The following is an 18,707-nucleotide window of genomic DNA, read 5'->3' as shown; positions in this document are numbered from 1 at the left end:
AAATAATGAACTTATTCCAAAATTTAGCCCCTCATTGTTTAAGGAATAAAATAACATTTATTTTACATAAAGGATATTAAAAATCGTTTAATTATAATATAATATATTTTGACATTGTGTTGCCCATTTTTTAATCTAATGCTTATAAAATTCCGTAACTAGCTAGAAAAGCTACAAAGTACTGAAAAATTGCAAACACTTTTCCAACAATATGTGTCAATATAAAAATGAGCGCTTTAACATGTTTTTTCACCTCCCTATCAGCGTATTTGTCAAAATATTTAGACAGGGTTATTAACAACGGTTCAGTATAAAGAGGACGTGCGATTTCTTGGATATGATCTCCTTTATCGTCTCTTAAATCTTGTTCCACAAAATTATCCAACAAAGCAACTAGAATTGTTTCAACGTATTCTAAATCTCGTTTTCGTCTTTCGTTAAATACAAAGTTGTTTCTTACAAAATTTTGACAACTCTCAGACAAATAACAAATTTGCACAGGAATAAGCAAAGCTATAATGAGCGCAGCTATAGAACCGACAGCGAAAAATATTGATCGGTAGTTTACTGCTACGGCTGTTTCTCCTGGAGTACTTAGTTCAGTTTTGGTTTGTACAACATTTGGTGAAGAAATTGGTATCACATCTTTTTTTCTTATTTGTTGTTCTAATGATGGAATTGACAATGGCGTTCTGGATGGAAGATTTTGAATAGCTTGCGTTAGTTCGTGAAGATTTTGGTATATAGCTGCTGAGTTAACGACGTCCAATACCAATACAATTAAAAGCATTTTGACCAACATGTTGCAATTATTCTGAAAATAAAAAAAAGCTAAATTATATATTATATTGGACAACAAAACTATATAATTGATATTTATTATTATAATTTATATTTTTAATAACGACTTACAATAAAATATCACAGTAAAAAATGTGTATATATTGGTTTATAATATTTATTCACTCTGTTATACAGATGATATCCTGATAGCCGACAGATGAGCCGAAAATAAAGGCGACTTATAATGCTCTTCTACAGGTGTAAACTAGCGACACAAAGACTCAATCATATCACCACCCACGTCTTTAATTTTAAGCGTACCACAGAATTTAAGTATCTTGGATTAACAATAACTGTAGACAACAGAACAGATATCTGCTAGTTGAGTGATACCTGCTAGTTGGTTGACGACACACGTAAAATTTTGTGCTCGTATTGATTTTCACGATTACTCTGTAGAAAATAATTATTTGGCAAAGAAATTTTGCATGATTGTTCTATATATCAATAGTCAGTAGTTTTTGTAAAAATTTTGTGTAAAGTGCAGTTACAGCGAATAATTACTGTGAGTACCATTCCACAATTTATTAATATAAAACCAAATACTAATTACATACACGAAAAACCGGACCATGCCGTCCACCTCTTTTTGTTCGAACTGCTCGAAAACCATAGCGACAGCTGACCGCAAACTCCAGTGCGATGGATGTAAGCGACAAATACATATCACAAGCACCGACCTTTCTTCGGAGGATCGCGTCACCCGACAGAAAATTCGTGGACTGAGTATACTTTGTAACTCATGCAGCTCCAATATTTCTAATATTTCAGAAATAAAAGATCTTCTGTTAGATTTTAAAATGGAAATTGGTACGAAAATTGATGATTTTGATAATAAAATAACTGAGTTAAACAATAAGCTCAGCCAGATTGATTTATTTAAGTCTACCGAATTCACGGATAATATTGCTAACGAAGCTGTAGATCGCATAACACGTGCTAAAAATATTCTAATTAGAGGCGTAACAGAATCTTCCTATGGTGATGCACAACGCAGAAAAGATGACGACGCGAATAAGGTTAAGCTTGTTTTGGATACTGTTGGCTGCCAGGAAAAGCAAATCACCTTCTACAGAGTCGGCAAAGCAAACCAACGATTTCCCCGAATTATAAAGGTAGTAATGGGTTCGGAATACCACGTTAAATATATTCTGAAAAATAAAGACAAACTTCTGGAGAACAAAGCCACGGAAAAATTCTCAATAATTGACGACAAGACGCCCATCCAACAAGTACGTTTAAAAGAACTCCAAAGTGAGCTAGACACTCGCAAAAATAACGTTGAACATGATTTGACTATTAAATACATTAATGGCACTCCCAGAATCACGAAGTTTCGTTTATAATTTTTCTACCGACAAATTTAATGACTGGCTATTTCTATATACTAATTTAGATTCACTTTCCGCTAAGTTTGACGAATTTGTATGCACAGTGCAACTTCTTAAACCGGACATTATTTGTATTGCCGAATCCTGGCTTAAACCCACAATTCCTGACTCCTCTGTTAATATAAATGGATATACAATATATCGTAAAGACAGAGAAAATCGTGTGGGTGGCGGTGTATGCATTTACTTATCTAATATTATTACCACAACTTTCAAAATTAACATGAAGCTAATATATATTACTGGAATAGATACAATTCACTTATCTGTTACTAAAAATTCTTTTTGCATTAATTTAGTATGTATATATCGTCCATCTACTACACTACTTGCACACGATAATGTTTTCTTCACAAAACTTGAAGAACTATCATCTCTTGATAATCTTATCATTACTGTAGATTTTAACTTCCCAGAGATTACCTGGCCAATAACTTCATTATCTGACGCCGAAAACGCTCATAATTTATTTAAAAGCTTTGTAGTAAATTCAAACCTGATACAACTCATTACAGAACCCACTAGATTTAGAAATAATAACCAACGTTCTACTTTAGATCTAGTGCTTATTAATGACGAACAGCTGATTTCATCTCTTGAAATCAGTTCTCCTATAGGAAAGTCAGATCATGCAGTTATAACGGCTCACATTCAGTTCAATCAAATATTACCCTGCAAAAATAATATTGTAATACATGCTACTACCGACTTTTCTAAAGTGGACATTGAACTCTCTCAAATCGACTGGCATTTAATTTTTGCAAACTTAAACCAGCCCTCATTAATGTGGACTGCATTTCTCGATAAAGTCCACAATATAATTTCTACAAATACCACTTTCCGTAAGAGTTATAAAAACAACCTTAAACCCTGGATAAATCGAACAGCAATTAAACAAATTAATCACAAACGACATCTATGGCGAAGATTTAAACACACCGGGCTTCTTAGTGATTTCCAAAGCCACCGCAGATCTTCAAATAACTTAAAAACATCTCTAAAAACCCTAAGACAAAATTTTGAAGCAAATGTTATCGAAAGCGGTAACATTAAAAAAGTCTACAAATACATATGTTCCTCTCTGACGTCTAAAGTTTCCATTCCTCTACTTCAAAAATCCAACCAGACTTTATGCTCTTCTGACAAAGAATCTTCCGAAACTCTCTCTTTAGCATTTTCACAGGTTTTTACTTAAGAATCGAATGATGGTTATTTACCTGCTATTACCTGTAATCGTGTCGGCGCATCCTTAGAGCAAGTTTAATTCACAGTGGATCATGTCAAACAACACTTAATTAAACTTCGCACAGCCGCTTCACCTGGTTTAGATGGTTTAACACCAAAACTGTTAAAAAGGTGCGCAGACACGCTTGCAACACTCTTAACGTTAATTATGCAAACTTCTTTCATCCAGAACTCCTTACCCCCTAGTTGGAAATTAGCTTCCGTTACCCTTATTTTTAAAAAAGGCAACAAACTCGACCCCAACAATTATCGTCCGATTAGCTTGCTGCCAGTAGTTGCCAAAGTTATGGAAGCCATCATCTCCGAGGAGATGAACAAATTCCTTTTCCAGGAACATGTTATTCCAACACAACAACATGGATTTGTCTCTGGTCGCTCTACTCTAACCAATCTCTTACATTGAGTAAAACGATGAAGTGAGTGATCACTACAGATTCACTTAATGCATCACTAAAATTAAATCAAATTTATACAACAAATCCCATTAAACAAGCAATAAAAAATGAATTAGAAACACTTCATTCCATGGGAAAGGACACAGCTTTCTGGAGAAATGAAAAAGCAGATCAACCAGCAACTACAAGCCGTATCAAACTAGAACATACTACAAAAATTACAAAATATCCTTATAGTGATATAAAACATCTGATTAAGGATCATTGCAATAACATTTGGCAAAATTACTGAGAAAACTACCCAATATGCCCAAAGGTGAACAGCTCTTTGAATAACCCCACAAATAGACGAGATCAAGTAAGAATGAATCAAGAATGCATAGAATTTCAGACGACCTCAAATCCATTTTAACAGATAAAAATTTAAATGAATCAATTTATTTAAGAGATATAAAATTGTGTTATACTATTTAACGTACAACGTTACATATATACAATGTACAACAATACATTTAACGTGTTTGTCATCCCACTAATAACCCTGCATGGTTGATGTGGTATAAGTGTTTTAAATAAAAAAAAAACGTACTTATAGGTTGGTATATAGAATTATTATATTTGCCTCAAACTTAGAGGTAACTATGATAAACTGACATAATTAAAAAAAAAATGCGAAACATTTTTCAAAAAAACTTGTGTATTTATGAAAGATAAAATCAATATTTGAAGCATTTTTTGTTTTATCATTGTTCCATTAAAAATGCAAGTTTTATCAGTATGAAAGTGAACTATACAATTATATTACATTTATCCCAATTCACCTTAGTTTTATTTTGTTATAAATAAATTAATTCATTTATAACAAAATTAAAGCATCTTTGGGATTCGATAATGCGTTAATCTCTCTTCACACTAAATCGAATTAATAAAAAAGAAGAATTGCTTCATTGGAAGTTCAAAAAATACATTTTTTTTACGTTTTAAGATTTTAAAATTTAATTTTCTTCCACGTGGCTGTTTTGGTATTTTCACGCTCAATAAGAATCGTTTTTGTTATTATAATATTGAATACCTACTTAATATATCTTTTGAAAATATGAAAATTTTTAACGGGAAAGAGCTCCGAAACAATTGTTTATAATATTGTTTATAACTTCCGTCACAAATGTCAGTCAACTTTGAATTGGTTGTATCTCAGTGATCACTACTCGCAATTTAACTTAGTTACTGAAATATTCTACATTTTTACGCCAAAAAATTGTTTGCAATTTTAAAAAATTTCTGATTCCTCCCAAATAATCCGATTTTACTTCTATAACGTGCGTTGTATAGGTAAAGAGCTTTTTATAGGTACAAAAATTGGCAAACCTGTTTATGGGTTAGTTTCTGTTGTGCAAGATTTTAAAAAATTTCAATTTTATAAAAAAATATTAGATTGCAAAATTGTTTCGCAAAATCTATTGAATCGATTCTATTCAAATTTGGTGGACTGTTGTATTATACATGCTACTAAGATTTTCTAAGTAAATTACGAAGGTCCAAAGTGGTTGAAAGACATTGAATAAGAACAGGCTTATTACCCCCCTTTTTTTATTTATTGCTACTTTGAAGCAAGGATAATAAATTAAAACATTTTTAACTAGTTGTATTTTATTGGAAATTCAATTATCGCTATTTTATTTTATTTTAGTACCACTTTGCTCCAATATTAATTATCGGATATATAATATATAACAATAATATAATAAATGTATAAGCAAAAAAAGTAAAAAAAACGATGCTTTTATGCATTTTTAAATATTTTAATTATTATTCCCGACCCATCTGAGAGGAAGGATCAGTCAATTATCATTAATGAAGTTATCTTACACCTTTTTCTGCAAAAATCAGAATGCCACCTCTCATATGTATCTCAAAAATGATCTGCCCTGGATTAACCAGGAATCCCATAAAAGGGAAAAAATGCAAAACAAGAAAGATATGGCTATAACTATAAATCCTCAATTTAGAAGAATGATTTCATAGTTTAAGCGCCGAATATCCTCAAATTTAAAAGTACACAACGGCCCTCGAAAACTACCCGTTTTCTCAATTGCAATTTGGGTTTTCTCATAAGAAATTACAGAATATAAAGTAGTATATTTATTTGTGCTTCTCTATAGAAGACTTGACCAGAAGTTGTCGTACACTGTAGCCAATTCTTGTTGATAAGTAGTAATTATGGTCATACAAAACCTGTATTCTTCCACGCAGCGATTGGTACCATCATAAAAATACCAAAAAACATGATTTTTTTCAATAGTAAAAGTTAAGCACAAACTTGTAATGAAATAAATTTAATTTATATGTTCTGTTTCGTTACATATTTAAATTTATAAAATAAAAATCGATATTTTAAAACATTATTTTTCAATCGTTTGGCAACTTTGGAATTAGCCAGGAAACTCCGATTTACAATTCCGACCCAGAGATAGCCGTAAAACTGGTTTTTATTATTTTATGGTAGAACAAGTGCCAATCAACATTGGCGTTTCTGAGGGTAGTGCATGTGTTGCATTTTGTGAGTATATTTTATGTGATAAGTTTCTAAACTTATTGTTGTCAATACTGTTTTATCAATACTGTATTGTAGTATTGATAAAACGTGTTATTGATAATAAGAGAGTTTGTCGTTTTATAGTAAATTTTTAGTCATATTCTGTGAATCTTGAAATACAATGGACGAAAAACCGAGTTGTTCCAAGAGAAGACAGCAAAATTCTGATGTTGATTCCAAAAGTGAAAAGTCGCAAACGAGACGGAAAATGTTAACGTCCGAAGAGAAGGTAATGACACGAAAAGTTTATGAAGGAATTGTCGGCAGAAAAATGGCATTAAACGTTAGCCAAGCGGTCGACATTTGTAGCAGTTTAACAAAAGTATAATAAAAAGCAAGAAAAAGGTAAAACTCGAGGTAGGAAAAGCATTGTTTTGGATGACCAGACAAGGAATATTAAACGTCGAAAAATTCTACGTCGAAAACGACTCTACAAGATATCTCGGAGAGTCTTAATCAGGACCATGCGCGACATAAACTTTCGATATGTAAAACGCAACAGAAAAAGTATGCTATTAGAAAAAAATGAAATTATTCTGTAAAGAAGAAAATATTTAGAAGAAATACGCAAAATTCGCAGCACTGGACGCAAAATATATTATTTGGATAAAACCTGGATTAACGAAGGTTATACAGTTGGAAAATATTGGCAAGATTTAAATGACAAAGGTAAACACGAAGCCTTTATAGAAGGCTGCTTTACATGATTAAAAGCTCCATCAGAAAAGGGACGACGTTTAATCATTATCCATATAGGAAGTGATACAGGGTTCCTTGATGATGGTTTGCTTCAATTTGAGTCAAAAAAATAGGTGATTATCATAAAGAAATGACTTCCAAAGTATTTTAGCGCTGGTTTAAGAGAATCTTACCAAAATTGGAACCTGGGTCTGTGGTTGTTATGGACAATGCACCATATCATAGCCGCAGACTAGTACAATTAAGAAACGACGGCATGGCGGAAAGGGAGAATTCAACAATGGCTTACAGAAAAGGGGATTGCATGCGAAGAATCAATGCTCAAAATTCAGCTACTTGACATTTCACGGTTAAGGAAGAAGTTAATATCTTAAATATGCTGTGGATGAAACTGCAAAAGATTATGGTGTCAAAGTTCTGCGTTTACCACCTTATCATTGAGAACTTAATCCCATTGAACTTATTTGGGCCCAAGTGAAAGGAGAAGTAGCACGCAATAACAAAACGTTCAAATTAAACGAAGTAAAGGAACTTTTGATTCAAGCAATCCTCCATGTAACTCCAGAGAAATGGGCTAAATGTATAGGCCACATAATTAAAGAAGAACATCGTATGTGTTAACTTGACACTCATGTCGAACTTTTACTAGAGCCAATTATAATTACACAAGGTGAAGATAATGACAGCAATAGCAACACTGCATCTTCAGATTTAGACAGCGAATAATATTTTCTAATAGTTTAGTAAGAACATCAGCATAAAAAAACCAAAAACAAGAAAAAAGAGAGGAGAAGAACATAGTAAGTGTGTATAGTGTTTGTGTTTAAATAGAATAGTACAATGTTTTGTTACATCAAAAATTATTTTTATTTTGTTTTTATAGAATTTTATTTTGTTTTGTAGGATTTTATTTTGTTTTGTTTAAGTTCTGTTTAATTATGTTTAAGTGTTTTGTTCCTTTTATTTACTGGGGCAATATGGCTCTTGGTGAACACCCATTTAAAAAAAGTAATGCGCCACAAGACATATCTCTGGGGTGGTGTGGAAACTGTCTTAAAATTCGTTTTAAAAAATTTCATTGTGTAACTCTTTACGGACGGGTCACGTCAAAAGACGTTTTAACGTAACTTCCGCGACAGCCGGGTGGCATTAGTAAGTTTTCTGCAAAATTACTTGTTTTTTATAGCTTTTTGTTTGTGGCATTTTGTATTTTTAGGAGACTGTAGGGAATAAGCCACAAAATATTTATTCATAGGTTTAATTTACTGATGTTTCGATCTCTATATAAAGAGATCGTTTTCAAATATACAAATGATAGTAATATTTATTTTTCTATGGCTTTTTGCTTGCCGTTATGTATATTTAGAAATAATATTCAGAATGAGTAACAATATATTTATTCAAATGTTTAATTTACTGACGTTTCGATCTCTAAATAAAGAGATGGTTTTTAAATATACAAATGATAGTAATATTTATTTTTCTGTGGCTTTTTGCTTGCCTTTCTGTATTTTTAGAAATAGTGGTGGGAATAAGTAACAATATATTTATTCACATGTTTAATTCACTGACGTTTCGATCTCTATATAAAGAGATCGTTTTCGAATATACAAATGATAGATATATTTATTTTTCTATAGCTTTTTGCTTGTGGCATTCCGTATTTTTAGGGAGAATGTTGGAAATAAGCCACAATACATCTATTTACATGTTTATTTCACTAACGTTTCGATCTCTATTCCAGAGACCCTTTTTTAAGTTTAAAGTTTAAAGAAAAAAAAAAGAAAATAAATAATATAAGATAATATAAATATATAGTAATAAACAAATAAAATAAATATAACTATAATTTATATCTTTGAAAACGGTCTTAGGATATAGAGATGGAAATTTCAGTAGAAACCTGCAGATAAATATATTGTGGCCCATTTCGAACAATAATATTTAATCAATATAATATAATTAACGTTGAAATAAAAGTAAGTGTACGCCACTGGATTTTCATACGTCTTTCCCCACTTCTCTGCCTTCAAACGATGAATCACTCTTCCAAATAGTGGAATTATAGTTTACAGTAAATTGTAGAGGCGGAAAAATATTAATCGGAAAGAAAAAATAAAATAGAATCAAAGGAATGAGTGGAAAAATTATATAACTAACCCGATCCGACATCATAAGTCTGTTTTAGACTATACTATAAAATGATATAAAAAAATGGGTTTTTTAAGGTTAACTTCTTTTTGTTTAGTTCTAAAAGTTATGTTTTGCATTTACATTAAAATACATAATTAATAAAAGTGTCTTGGTCAACGGAAAATATAATTCATTTAATAGAAGGGTATGAATCAGTCCATGTTTATTTAACGTTAAACACAAAGATTACCATAATAAACAGAAGAGAAATGTGGCACTAAATCATTTGAGCAAAATTATTCGAAATACTCAAAGTGCACAAAGAAGAAGTTTTAGAATCGAGAAAAAGTGGTGCTGGAGTAAATGAAGTAGTATACATTACATAATTTGTAAGCAATATGTTTATTAATCATATTTATATTTTTGCAGATATACATATGTCCCAAAACTATAGTAACGATAAGATTCAGTTTTTAAATAAATTCTTGACCATTGGAAAGGCAGTCCGATCAATTATTATAAATAAAACAACTAGTACTTCAAGTAATGATTTAGACATGGTATATGAAGTAGGTGATGATGGTATTTTAGTACCTCTTTCAAATGAGGTTCAAGAAGTTCCAGATGAAGTGTATGAGACACCAAATAAAAAAAAAGAAGAAAGTGGAACCAGAATTAACTAATAAAGCGTCAGATGCTTTAGACAGCATTGCATGTGCAATTAGTGGCTAAATTGAATTTTAGGGCAATGAACATAACCTTGGCATAGAATTATATGTTTGTGCGTCACAGTGTTGCCATATTTTTTGTATAGAGTATAGGAGTTTTTAAAATATAAAGATACTTTGACGAAATTATATATAATGTTTTAAAAAACTTATATACAGAAGTAAAATACTTTACATTTGTATTTAGGTATATACCTAAATACAAATGTGAAGTGTTTTACTTCTGTATAAGTTTTTTAAACATTGGTATACAGCCAACTACTGGGATTTTCCCATTAATTTTAATATAATGTTTTGTTATGAGAAGCCATAATTTTTGAATTCAGATTAAAAAACATTCATACAAAAATAGTATTTTTACTTTAAATATAGCTAAATATTTAGTGTATTCTTTTGTTTAACCTAATTTTTTATTTTTATTTAACTTTACTTTATGCTGTAGTTCTTAAAGTTTCTAAACTATTAATTTTTACCTTAAGCATAATATTAATGGGTTTTATTATATAAGTATTTTTTAAATGATAATAAGTATTTTTAATGAAATGATAAATGAAGATATAATTTTATTTTATAATATTTATAGGTATAATTTTAATGATTTTAATTATACATATATGTATTTTTTACATTTTTGTTTAATTTAATATGTATTTTTCACATTTTTGGTTATTTATATATGTATTTTTCACGTTTTTGTATGTTTTAAATTTTCATTTCATATAATATAAATCTTGCCCCTAATTTTATATGTGAGAGTATGAAATAATTGAGTATATGGCAAGACTGACCTATATTAAGCTTACATTTAAAGTCAAATATATCTATAGGTTATGTTAATTGTACGAAAATTCAATTTAACCCAATTAGTAGTGCGTCAAATGAGGATAAAAACTCCTTTTGTGGAAAATACGTGACGGACAGACTTTCAATAGTACAAAATAAAAAAAGATTGTTACAAGTAAAACAAAAAATTGATAATAATAATTTTGTATTTAGCTTAACTTGAAGAGTTAAAAATTGAAAAATTATTATGGTAGGTAATTTATACATCCAGTTGACAAAAAATAATAAAAAGAATCTGTACAATACTATTTTGATTACACAAGATTTTGCCAAGGTACACAACCTACATTCATAAAATGATTTTTAAATTTATATCTGACAGATAAAGCCATTTTTGCTAGCCTATTATGACCTTGTGATTAAGATAAATTTATTAAGCGTTCATCAATTGTTTCAGTTTCTGCATATGTTGAATTTTATGAAATTAAAAAATTGTGCAGTACACAATAGGCAAGAATGATCGTTTCAATCTTATCTGGGCTCAAAATCATTGTTAATAAAAGCAGTCTAAACCTAATGGACATTATGCCAAATGAATTTTCAACAAATCTATGTGCTCGAGACAAAACTGTACTTTTTAGCATATAATGCGTAGAATCATCCGTTTTCTGTTTACAAAATAAAATATAGTCTAAAACAGTTTTAAAGAATTAAAGACTTAGAATAAGAAGAAAAATGCACAACACAAAGAATACTATAAACAAAAGAAAATGTAAAACAAGAAAGATATACAGTAAATTCTAGAGCCGGAAAAATATTAATCGGAAAGAAAAAATAGAATAGAATTAAAGAAATGAGTGGAAAAATAATATAACTAACCCAGTACGATATAGCAAACGGTAAAAGAAGGGGGATAAAAAAAAACAAAGAAATGGGATGATTTGGATACCTACTTAAAATGAAAAAAAAAAAAATAGAAAACATAAGTAAAAGAAAAGGTATAAATAGATCATCGCAGGTATAGATTAAAAGAATTTTAGACATAGAGAATTTAAATAAAAGGCAGAAACTATGATAAAAAGCATTGAAACCAAACTTCAAAAAATACAAAAAAATAATTAAATTTAGTTTCTAAAAAGTAAAATCTTTTTAAATATAATACATCCGAATACACGTACGTAAAATTGTAAGGCGAAATATTTTATTTGTATGTATGCTGATAACGCTTAACTTTTTTATTAACGAAAATTCTTGTGTTACAAAAACAGCTAAACAAGCGTTGTGAAAATTTTTTAATTAAATTTAAAACTTCCGTTTCCACGTTAATCGCATCAGGGAAATATATGTATAAATATCCTACCTTACAGTTCATTTTCGTTGAAAAATTCACACTGAAATTACTCACTCAAGAGTATTTTAACAAGTTATTAAAATATTTGATTTTCGTCTCACAAAGAATTATATCCGTTAGAATTCCCTCGTTGGAATACAAAACAAACTGAGAAAAATTTCCGGTATGCAAAGGCTTTTAGTCAATTTGAACAGGTAGTTACTTATCTCTTAAAAATAAGGCTTAATGGAAAATAAAAGGCGGTATGTACAGGTACAATAAAATATGACAAAACTCTAGGAAGAATGGATGCGAAATTGTCAACAGGTACATTATTTTAGGGTTTTGTGAAGATGTAATTATTCGACAGATACCTCGATGGTTTTATTACCTTAAGAACCAGCAATTCCAATACAAAAACAAAATTTTAAGAAGTAGCATAAAATATTTACAGGGTATTTAGATACTTAACTATTTCATTTTTAATATTGAATTACTTTAATTCTCCAATTTTATTTGTTTTTTTATTATGAACACCCACTGTTCATCATTACCATCTGGTCAGAATTTATCAATAAACAATTTTTTTAACCTAAATGCCTATTCTTTGAGAATATGTGAATATGTGTTTGAGAGCACATATTTCACTTTTGATAACAATATATATAAATAAACTTATGGAACACCAATGGGAGTAAAAATAAATCCTATCCTTGCCACATATGTCATGGATGATTTGTTAGATATAAAACAAGCATCTCTATCTTTAAAAGTCCCTTTTATCAAAAAGTATGTAGATGATTATTATATTAGCATTATCTGAAGATGAAGTGGATGCATTACTATTTATGTTTAACCGTCATAATCCTTATATAAAATTTACTGTTGAAATCATGAATGTGTTGCTTGTGTGATTCCATTTCAAAAGGTAAAAGAAATAATAAATTAGACTTACTCACAATCAATTTAATTTAACTATCCAGACGACCGGTTTCGCTTTCTACAATATGCAAAGCATCTTCAGCTCTCGATACAAAGTTAAATAAATGCTGAAATAATAAACCCATATTAGGGTGTTGTCTAATAAAGATAAACAAAGATAGATGATATAAATTACAGTAATTATGCCAATATTACATGTCTGTGGTTTTTTAAAATGAATAAAATGTTTAAGCAGACAAGGTAAGACCCACAAATTGATAAAATAGTCTATTAAATTGTAATAAATTAATAAATGAACAAATAAATAAAACATTACTTACATGCCGGTACTCTATTAATTGATGATTGAAAGAACATGGTTCAAACTATCCTGTATTGTTGAATGGAGAACTTTGACAGTAAACGGGGAAGTTTGTTAGATGAAAATAATGTTCCATACAATTGAGTTATTTAAAAGTTATTTATATTTATTCTAGAGATATATTTATGAAATGTGTGTTATTTATTGAGATTTTATTTTATGAAGGTGACAGTTGTAAGACAATGAATGAGATTAGATGTACAAATTGTGTGGATGTGCAATTCTTTCAACTTGTAATTATCAAATTTCTTTGATAAAGTTCTATTGTTATATATGGCAAATGATTGCAAAGTCAAGTATTTAAAATTAAAAATTAAGGACAATTTAAGACACACAGAAAACACTTAAAAGGGGGACGAAACAAACATTAAATTTAAAAAAGGGGGGACTTGAATGCACTACATCTCTTACTTGGAGACAATGAGTTTTTATGTTAACATATTTTTATATTTTATAACATAAAAATATGTTAAATGGTTGGGGTTAAACCGCGAATGCTTTCCAGATCCTATTTCTTGAGTGGATCAGTCTCTTGTGTTTATCTTATCTTCTTGACAATATCTCTCCATTTTTTCCTGTCTCTACTTCTTTCTCTCCATTCTCTGACTCCTGCCCTTTGGAGGTCTTTTTCAACTTTTTGCAGCCACTTTAATCTCGGTCTTCCTTTTCTCTTCCTTCCTCCTGGATTCCATTCTATCATTGCGTATGTCACTGCCTCATCGCCTGCTTGCCAAATGTGACCTACCCATCTAACTCTGCAGTGCTTTATTTTAGTTACGATGTCTTCCTTAAGTTCTTCCTTAATCTCTGCATTTGTCCTGCTTCTATATTCATTTTGCTCTGTTCTGATTGGTTCTAGTATGGTTCTCATAATCTTTCTCTCTGCTATTCTTAAGTCTTCTTCATCTTTTTTAACCATCGTCATTGTTTCTCCTGCATATAATAATATTGGCCTAATTATGGTGTTATAAATGCTCATCTTAGTTTTCTTAGTCAGTGTTTTGCTTTTAAGTAATCTTTTGTTTGCAAAATAAGCTTTATTCGCTGCTAATATTTTTTTCTTTTATTTCGGGTTTCCTTTCTCCGGATTTGCTTATTGTAACTTCTAGGTATTTGAAGTATTCTACTTCTTCAAACTCAGAACTTCCTATTTTGATTTTTTTTTGATTGGTTTTTTCCCTAACCTTAATACTTTTGTCTTTTCTTGATTTAATCTTAACCCCATTAACTCCCGTTTCTCTCTTATATTTCTTCTAGCATTTTTTTCATTATTTTTCTGTTCTTTGCAATAATAGCAATATCGTCTGCATATGCAATTATTTGACTACCTTTTGTTCTGAGATCTCCTTTATTTATATTTCGTAGTACATATTCTAATGCTAGATTAAATAGCGTTGTTGATAAGTCATCTCCTTATTTCATCTCTTTATTTATACTGAATTTCTCTGTTTCTCCTCTTTGTGTCTTTATGCTTATTTTTGCAGTTCTCATTGTCATTTCTATTAATTTTCTGAGTTTATGTGGAATTGTTAATTTTTTAAGTACTATCATTAATCCGTTCGTTTTAATTGAATCAAATGTCTGTTTGAAGTCTATGAATAACATTTCCAATTCTAATTTATACTCGTTTGCTTTTTCCATTATTTGTTTATTGTGTGTATTGCATCTATTGTAGATCTTCCTTCTGTGAATCCACATTGGTACTGTCCTACTGTCTTCTTTGTGATCTTTGATAACCTCTTTTTTATTATTGATGTCAATATTTTATATGTTGTATTTAGTAATGTTCCTCTATAATTTTCACAGATTTGTTGGTCTCCCTTTTTATGTACTGTTATGATCTGCCCTACCTCCCAACCCCCTGGCATTTTCTCTTCTTTCCATATATCTTTCAATAGTGCCAGTATTTTTCCTCTTAGTTCCCTTCCTCCGTATTTTATTAGTTCCATATTAATTCTATCTTTACCAGGGGCTTTTTCATTTTTGCTTCTCTGTATTACTTCATCCAATTCCTTTAATGTTGGTTCTTTTGAAATTTCGATGTCTACTTCATCTACTGTTTAATAGTCTAAATTACTACTAGTCTACTGTTTAAGTGTCTAATTGTTTAATACCCACATCAAAAAACAGTCTACTAAGTCTCTCAAGCAGTAATGCCACTACACGAAGGTTAATATAATGAACAGATTTTGCCTTGTAAGGATTGAATAAAGAAATTAACATCACATTTACTTTTAGGTGTTTCCCTTAAGAATGTCACACCGCTGAAAATATTGCAGCAGTGTAAGATATCAAAAAGTACAATTACCCATAAAAAGAAAAAATTAAATGGAGCATTAAAACAACTACACTATAAATATTCTTTGGAAAGAAATAGTAAAAAGTCTTTTAAACATAGGTTGTTTGAAGCTAAAGAGTCTTATAAAGAAAATAAATTGGTTGATCTTCAGAACATTAATAGAATAGCAACTATGCTAATTCAAATTCAGTACAGAGAGAGCTGTAAAGCAAAAAAGCTAAGACCATTTACTCTTAATGAGAAATATTTAGCTTTGTCTTTATAAAAACAAAGTGCTTGTTCATATTGTATTCTTTCCAATTTATATATCTTACCTAGTAAGTCACCATTAAACAGACTTCTGGCTCAAACTATTGGGGGCCCAGGAATCAATAAGTTAATATTTGAGTCACTAAAAGCAACGACATAAAAAGAAATAAAAAGAAATAAGAACATAAACAGAAAACACAAAGAAATAATAAGAAAAGAAAGAGATGGACAATGAACATGAAATAACAGAAACAATAGAAGAAGAATGGGGAAAATTTAAAAATGCGATGATAAAAACACCTAAATCAATATGTGGAACCACAAGAAATAACAACAGAGGGAAACGAACATCTTGGTGGAACGATGAAGTGAAAAGAGAAATAAAAGAAAAGAAGAAATTATGGAAAGAATACATCCAAGACAAAACACAACAAAAATATGAAAATTATAAGAGACAAAGAACAAAAGTTAAAGAGATAGTTAAGAAAGAGAAAAAGAAAAGTTGGGAAAAATTCGGGGAAAAAATGGAAGAAAACAGCACAGAAAACGTAAAATTATTTTACAGAACACTGAAAAACCTAAGAAGCAACAAAGAAACGAAACTGAAACAAATAATGAACAAGGAAGGAACAATAATAAACGACGATAAGACAATAATGGAAAGATGGAGGGAACATTTTCAGCTGATACTGAATGGAAATCAAGCGAATACAATGAAGAAGGAAAGCCACAACAGGAGAGTATCCATGAGAAACACGGAAAATCCAGAAACTATAGAAAAAGAAGAACTGGAAGAAGCAATAAGAAAGATAAAGATTGGAAAAGCACCAGGAAGCGATGAAGTAGCACCAGAAATGATGAAATATATAGGAGTAAAAGCAAAAAAAATTGTTATACATATATAACCTAATATGGAAGAGAAAAGTAATACCCAGAGAATGGACAAATGCAGTAATTATACCTATATACAAGAAAGGAAACACAAGAGACTGTAGGAACTATAGAGGTATATCACTACTATGTGTAGCAGCAAAAGTATACGAAACCATAATAGAAAGGAAAATTAGAAAAGAAATAGAACATAAATTAGAGGATGTACAAAGTGGATTCAGGAAAGGACACAACACACAAGACCATATATTCACCATCCAACAAGTAATAGAAAAGGCCTTAAAGAAAAATAAAGAAATACATCTGAGCTTTATAGACATGGAAAAAGCATTCGACTCAGTCAAAAGAAAAGATATATCGGAAAGCCTAAAGAAGAAACAAGTAAGTGAAGAACCGATAGAAGCAACAAAGAGTATATACATGAAAACAACAAATACAGTAAGAATGTTAAATATACAGTCAGAACCATTTGAAACAACCCAAGGAGTTAGACAAGGGGGAAGTCTCAGCCCAGTACTATTCATAAATGTAATAGATGAGATAGTGAAAGAATGTAAGAAAACATTCAAGAAATACTGCATCGGTTGGAACAGAATACAAATGATAAATGCTGAGATGTGTATATTTGCAGACGACATAGTATTAATTGCGGAAACTGCAGAAAAAGTGAAATACAACTTAGAGAAATGGAACCTAGAAGCAAGCAAATACAACTTAAACGTAAACAAAGAGAAGACTCAAATAATGAAAATATCAAGGAAACAAGGGACGGAAGATCAAATAGAAAAAATGATAGACCAAAAAGAATAATACAGACAAATTCATACAAATACTTAGGAACAGTAATCAACAACAAAGGAGACATTGATGATGATTTTAATAACAGAATGGAAAACACAGGAAAACTATTCCAAGCACTAAATAGAGGATTCCTTAATAACAAAGAAATATCAACAAAGACCAAGATGACAATATACAAAACAATATATAGACCTACAGTGACATATGGAGCAGAAAATTGGATATTAAACAAAAGACATCAGAGCAGAATTCAGGCAGCAGAGATGAAATATCTCAGAAGAACGATAGGAGTAAAAAGAACTGATAGAATCTGAAATGAAGAAATAAGAGAAAGACTCAAAATCAAACCGATACTCGAGTCAATCAAAGAGAAAAAATTGGCATGGTTCGGACGTCTAACCCGGATGGACAATAATAGACAAGTAAAAAGACAAGTAAGTTTATAGCTATAATGATGAAATGGCGATTATGCCAAGTCTTCATTACAATGAGCAAAGTAGGTATATAGAAGGTTTTCAAGACATGGGAGATGACAGAGAGTCATATATAGTAGATCATGTACTAGTTTTTATGGTAAGAGGTCTAAAAAACTGTAGAAATCATCTATTTCATATAAATTTTGTAGCAGAGGTTGTGCAAAAACCCCTCAAATTAAAAACGTGTTGGTGGAAGTCACTTCTAATTTGTTAGAAGCCTCAGCCTTATATGCAATAAAATCCTTTTCGAAGGAAATCAATTTAGCATCTTCCAAAATAACATATTTTTCGTTGTTCGAGTCTCATCTTCGATATGGTCTTCTTCTTTGGGGTTCTAGAACAGCTGCCCCGATCTGATGTTTTTAAATTGCAAAAAAAAGTAATACAGTATCTTTTTGACCTCAGTTAAATAACATACGGCAGAAGCTACTTCAAAAATCACGGGATTTTAACTCTTTCCTCTTTATATATTTTAGAAAGTATTTGTATAAATATATATTTGAGTATCACATGCAGCAACTTAAACTATGCGAATTGCATAGTTT

The 18,707-nt window shown here is 30.3% G+C and overlaps 2 protein-coding genes across 2 annotated transcripts in view; one reads left to right on the top strand and one right to left on the bottom strand.

Moving 5' to 3' along the window:
- Positions 1–18,707, top strand: part of Osi23 (DUF1676 domain-containing protein Osi23) — a 206,592-nt gene that overhangs the window by 69,822 nt on the left and 118,063 nt on the right. The gene's annotated exons all lie outside the window — the stretch shown is intronic.
- On the bottom strand, positions 87–12,331 carry LOC140441287 (uncharacterized). Its single transcript, XM_072531905.1, has 2 exons — positions 12,174–12,331; positions 87–814 (listed from the first exon to the last, which is right to left on the bottom strand). The coding sequence occupies exons 1-2, from the start codon at positions 12,183–12,185 to the stop codon at positions 143–145; spliced, it is 684 nt and encodes a 227-aa protein (XP_072388006.1). The 5' UTR covers positions 12,186–12,331; the 3' UTR covers positions 87–142.

The sequence above is a fragment of the Diabrotica undecimpunctata genome, chromosome 5 (assembly GCF_040954645.1).
Source record: "Diabrotica undecimpunctata isolate CICGRU chromosome 5, icDiaUnde3, whole genome shotgun sequence".
NCBI lineage: Eukaryota > Metazoa > Arthropoda > Insecta > Coleoptera > Chrysomelidae > Diabrotica > Diabrotica undecimpunctata.
Note: the sequence above shows the minus strand (reverse complement) of the source record. Positions and strands in the feature narration are given on the sequence as shown.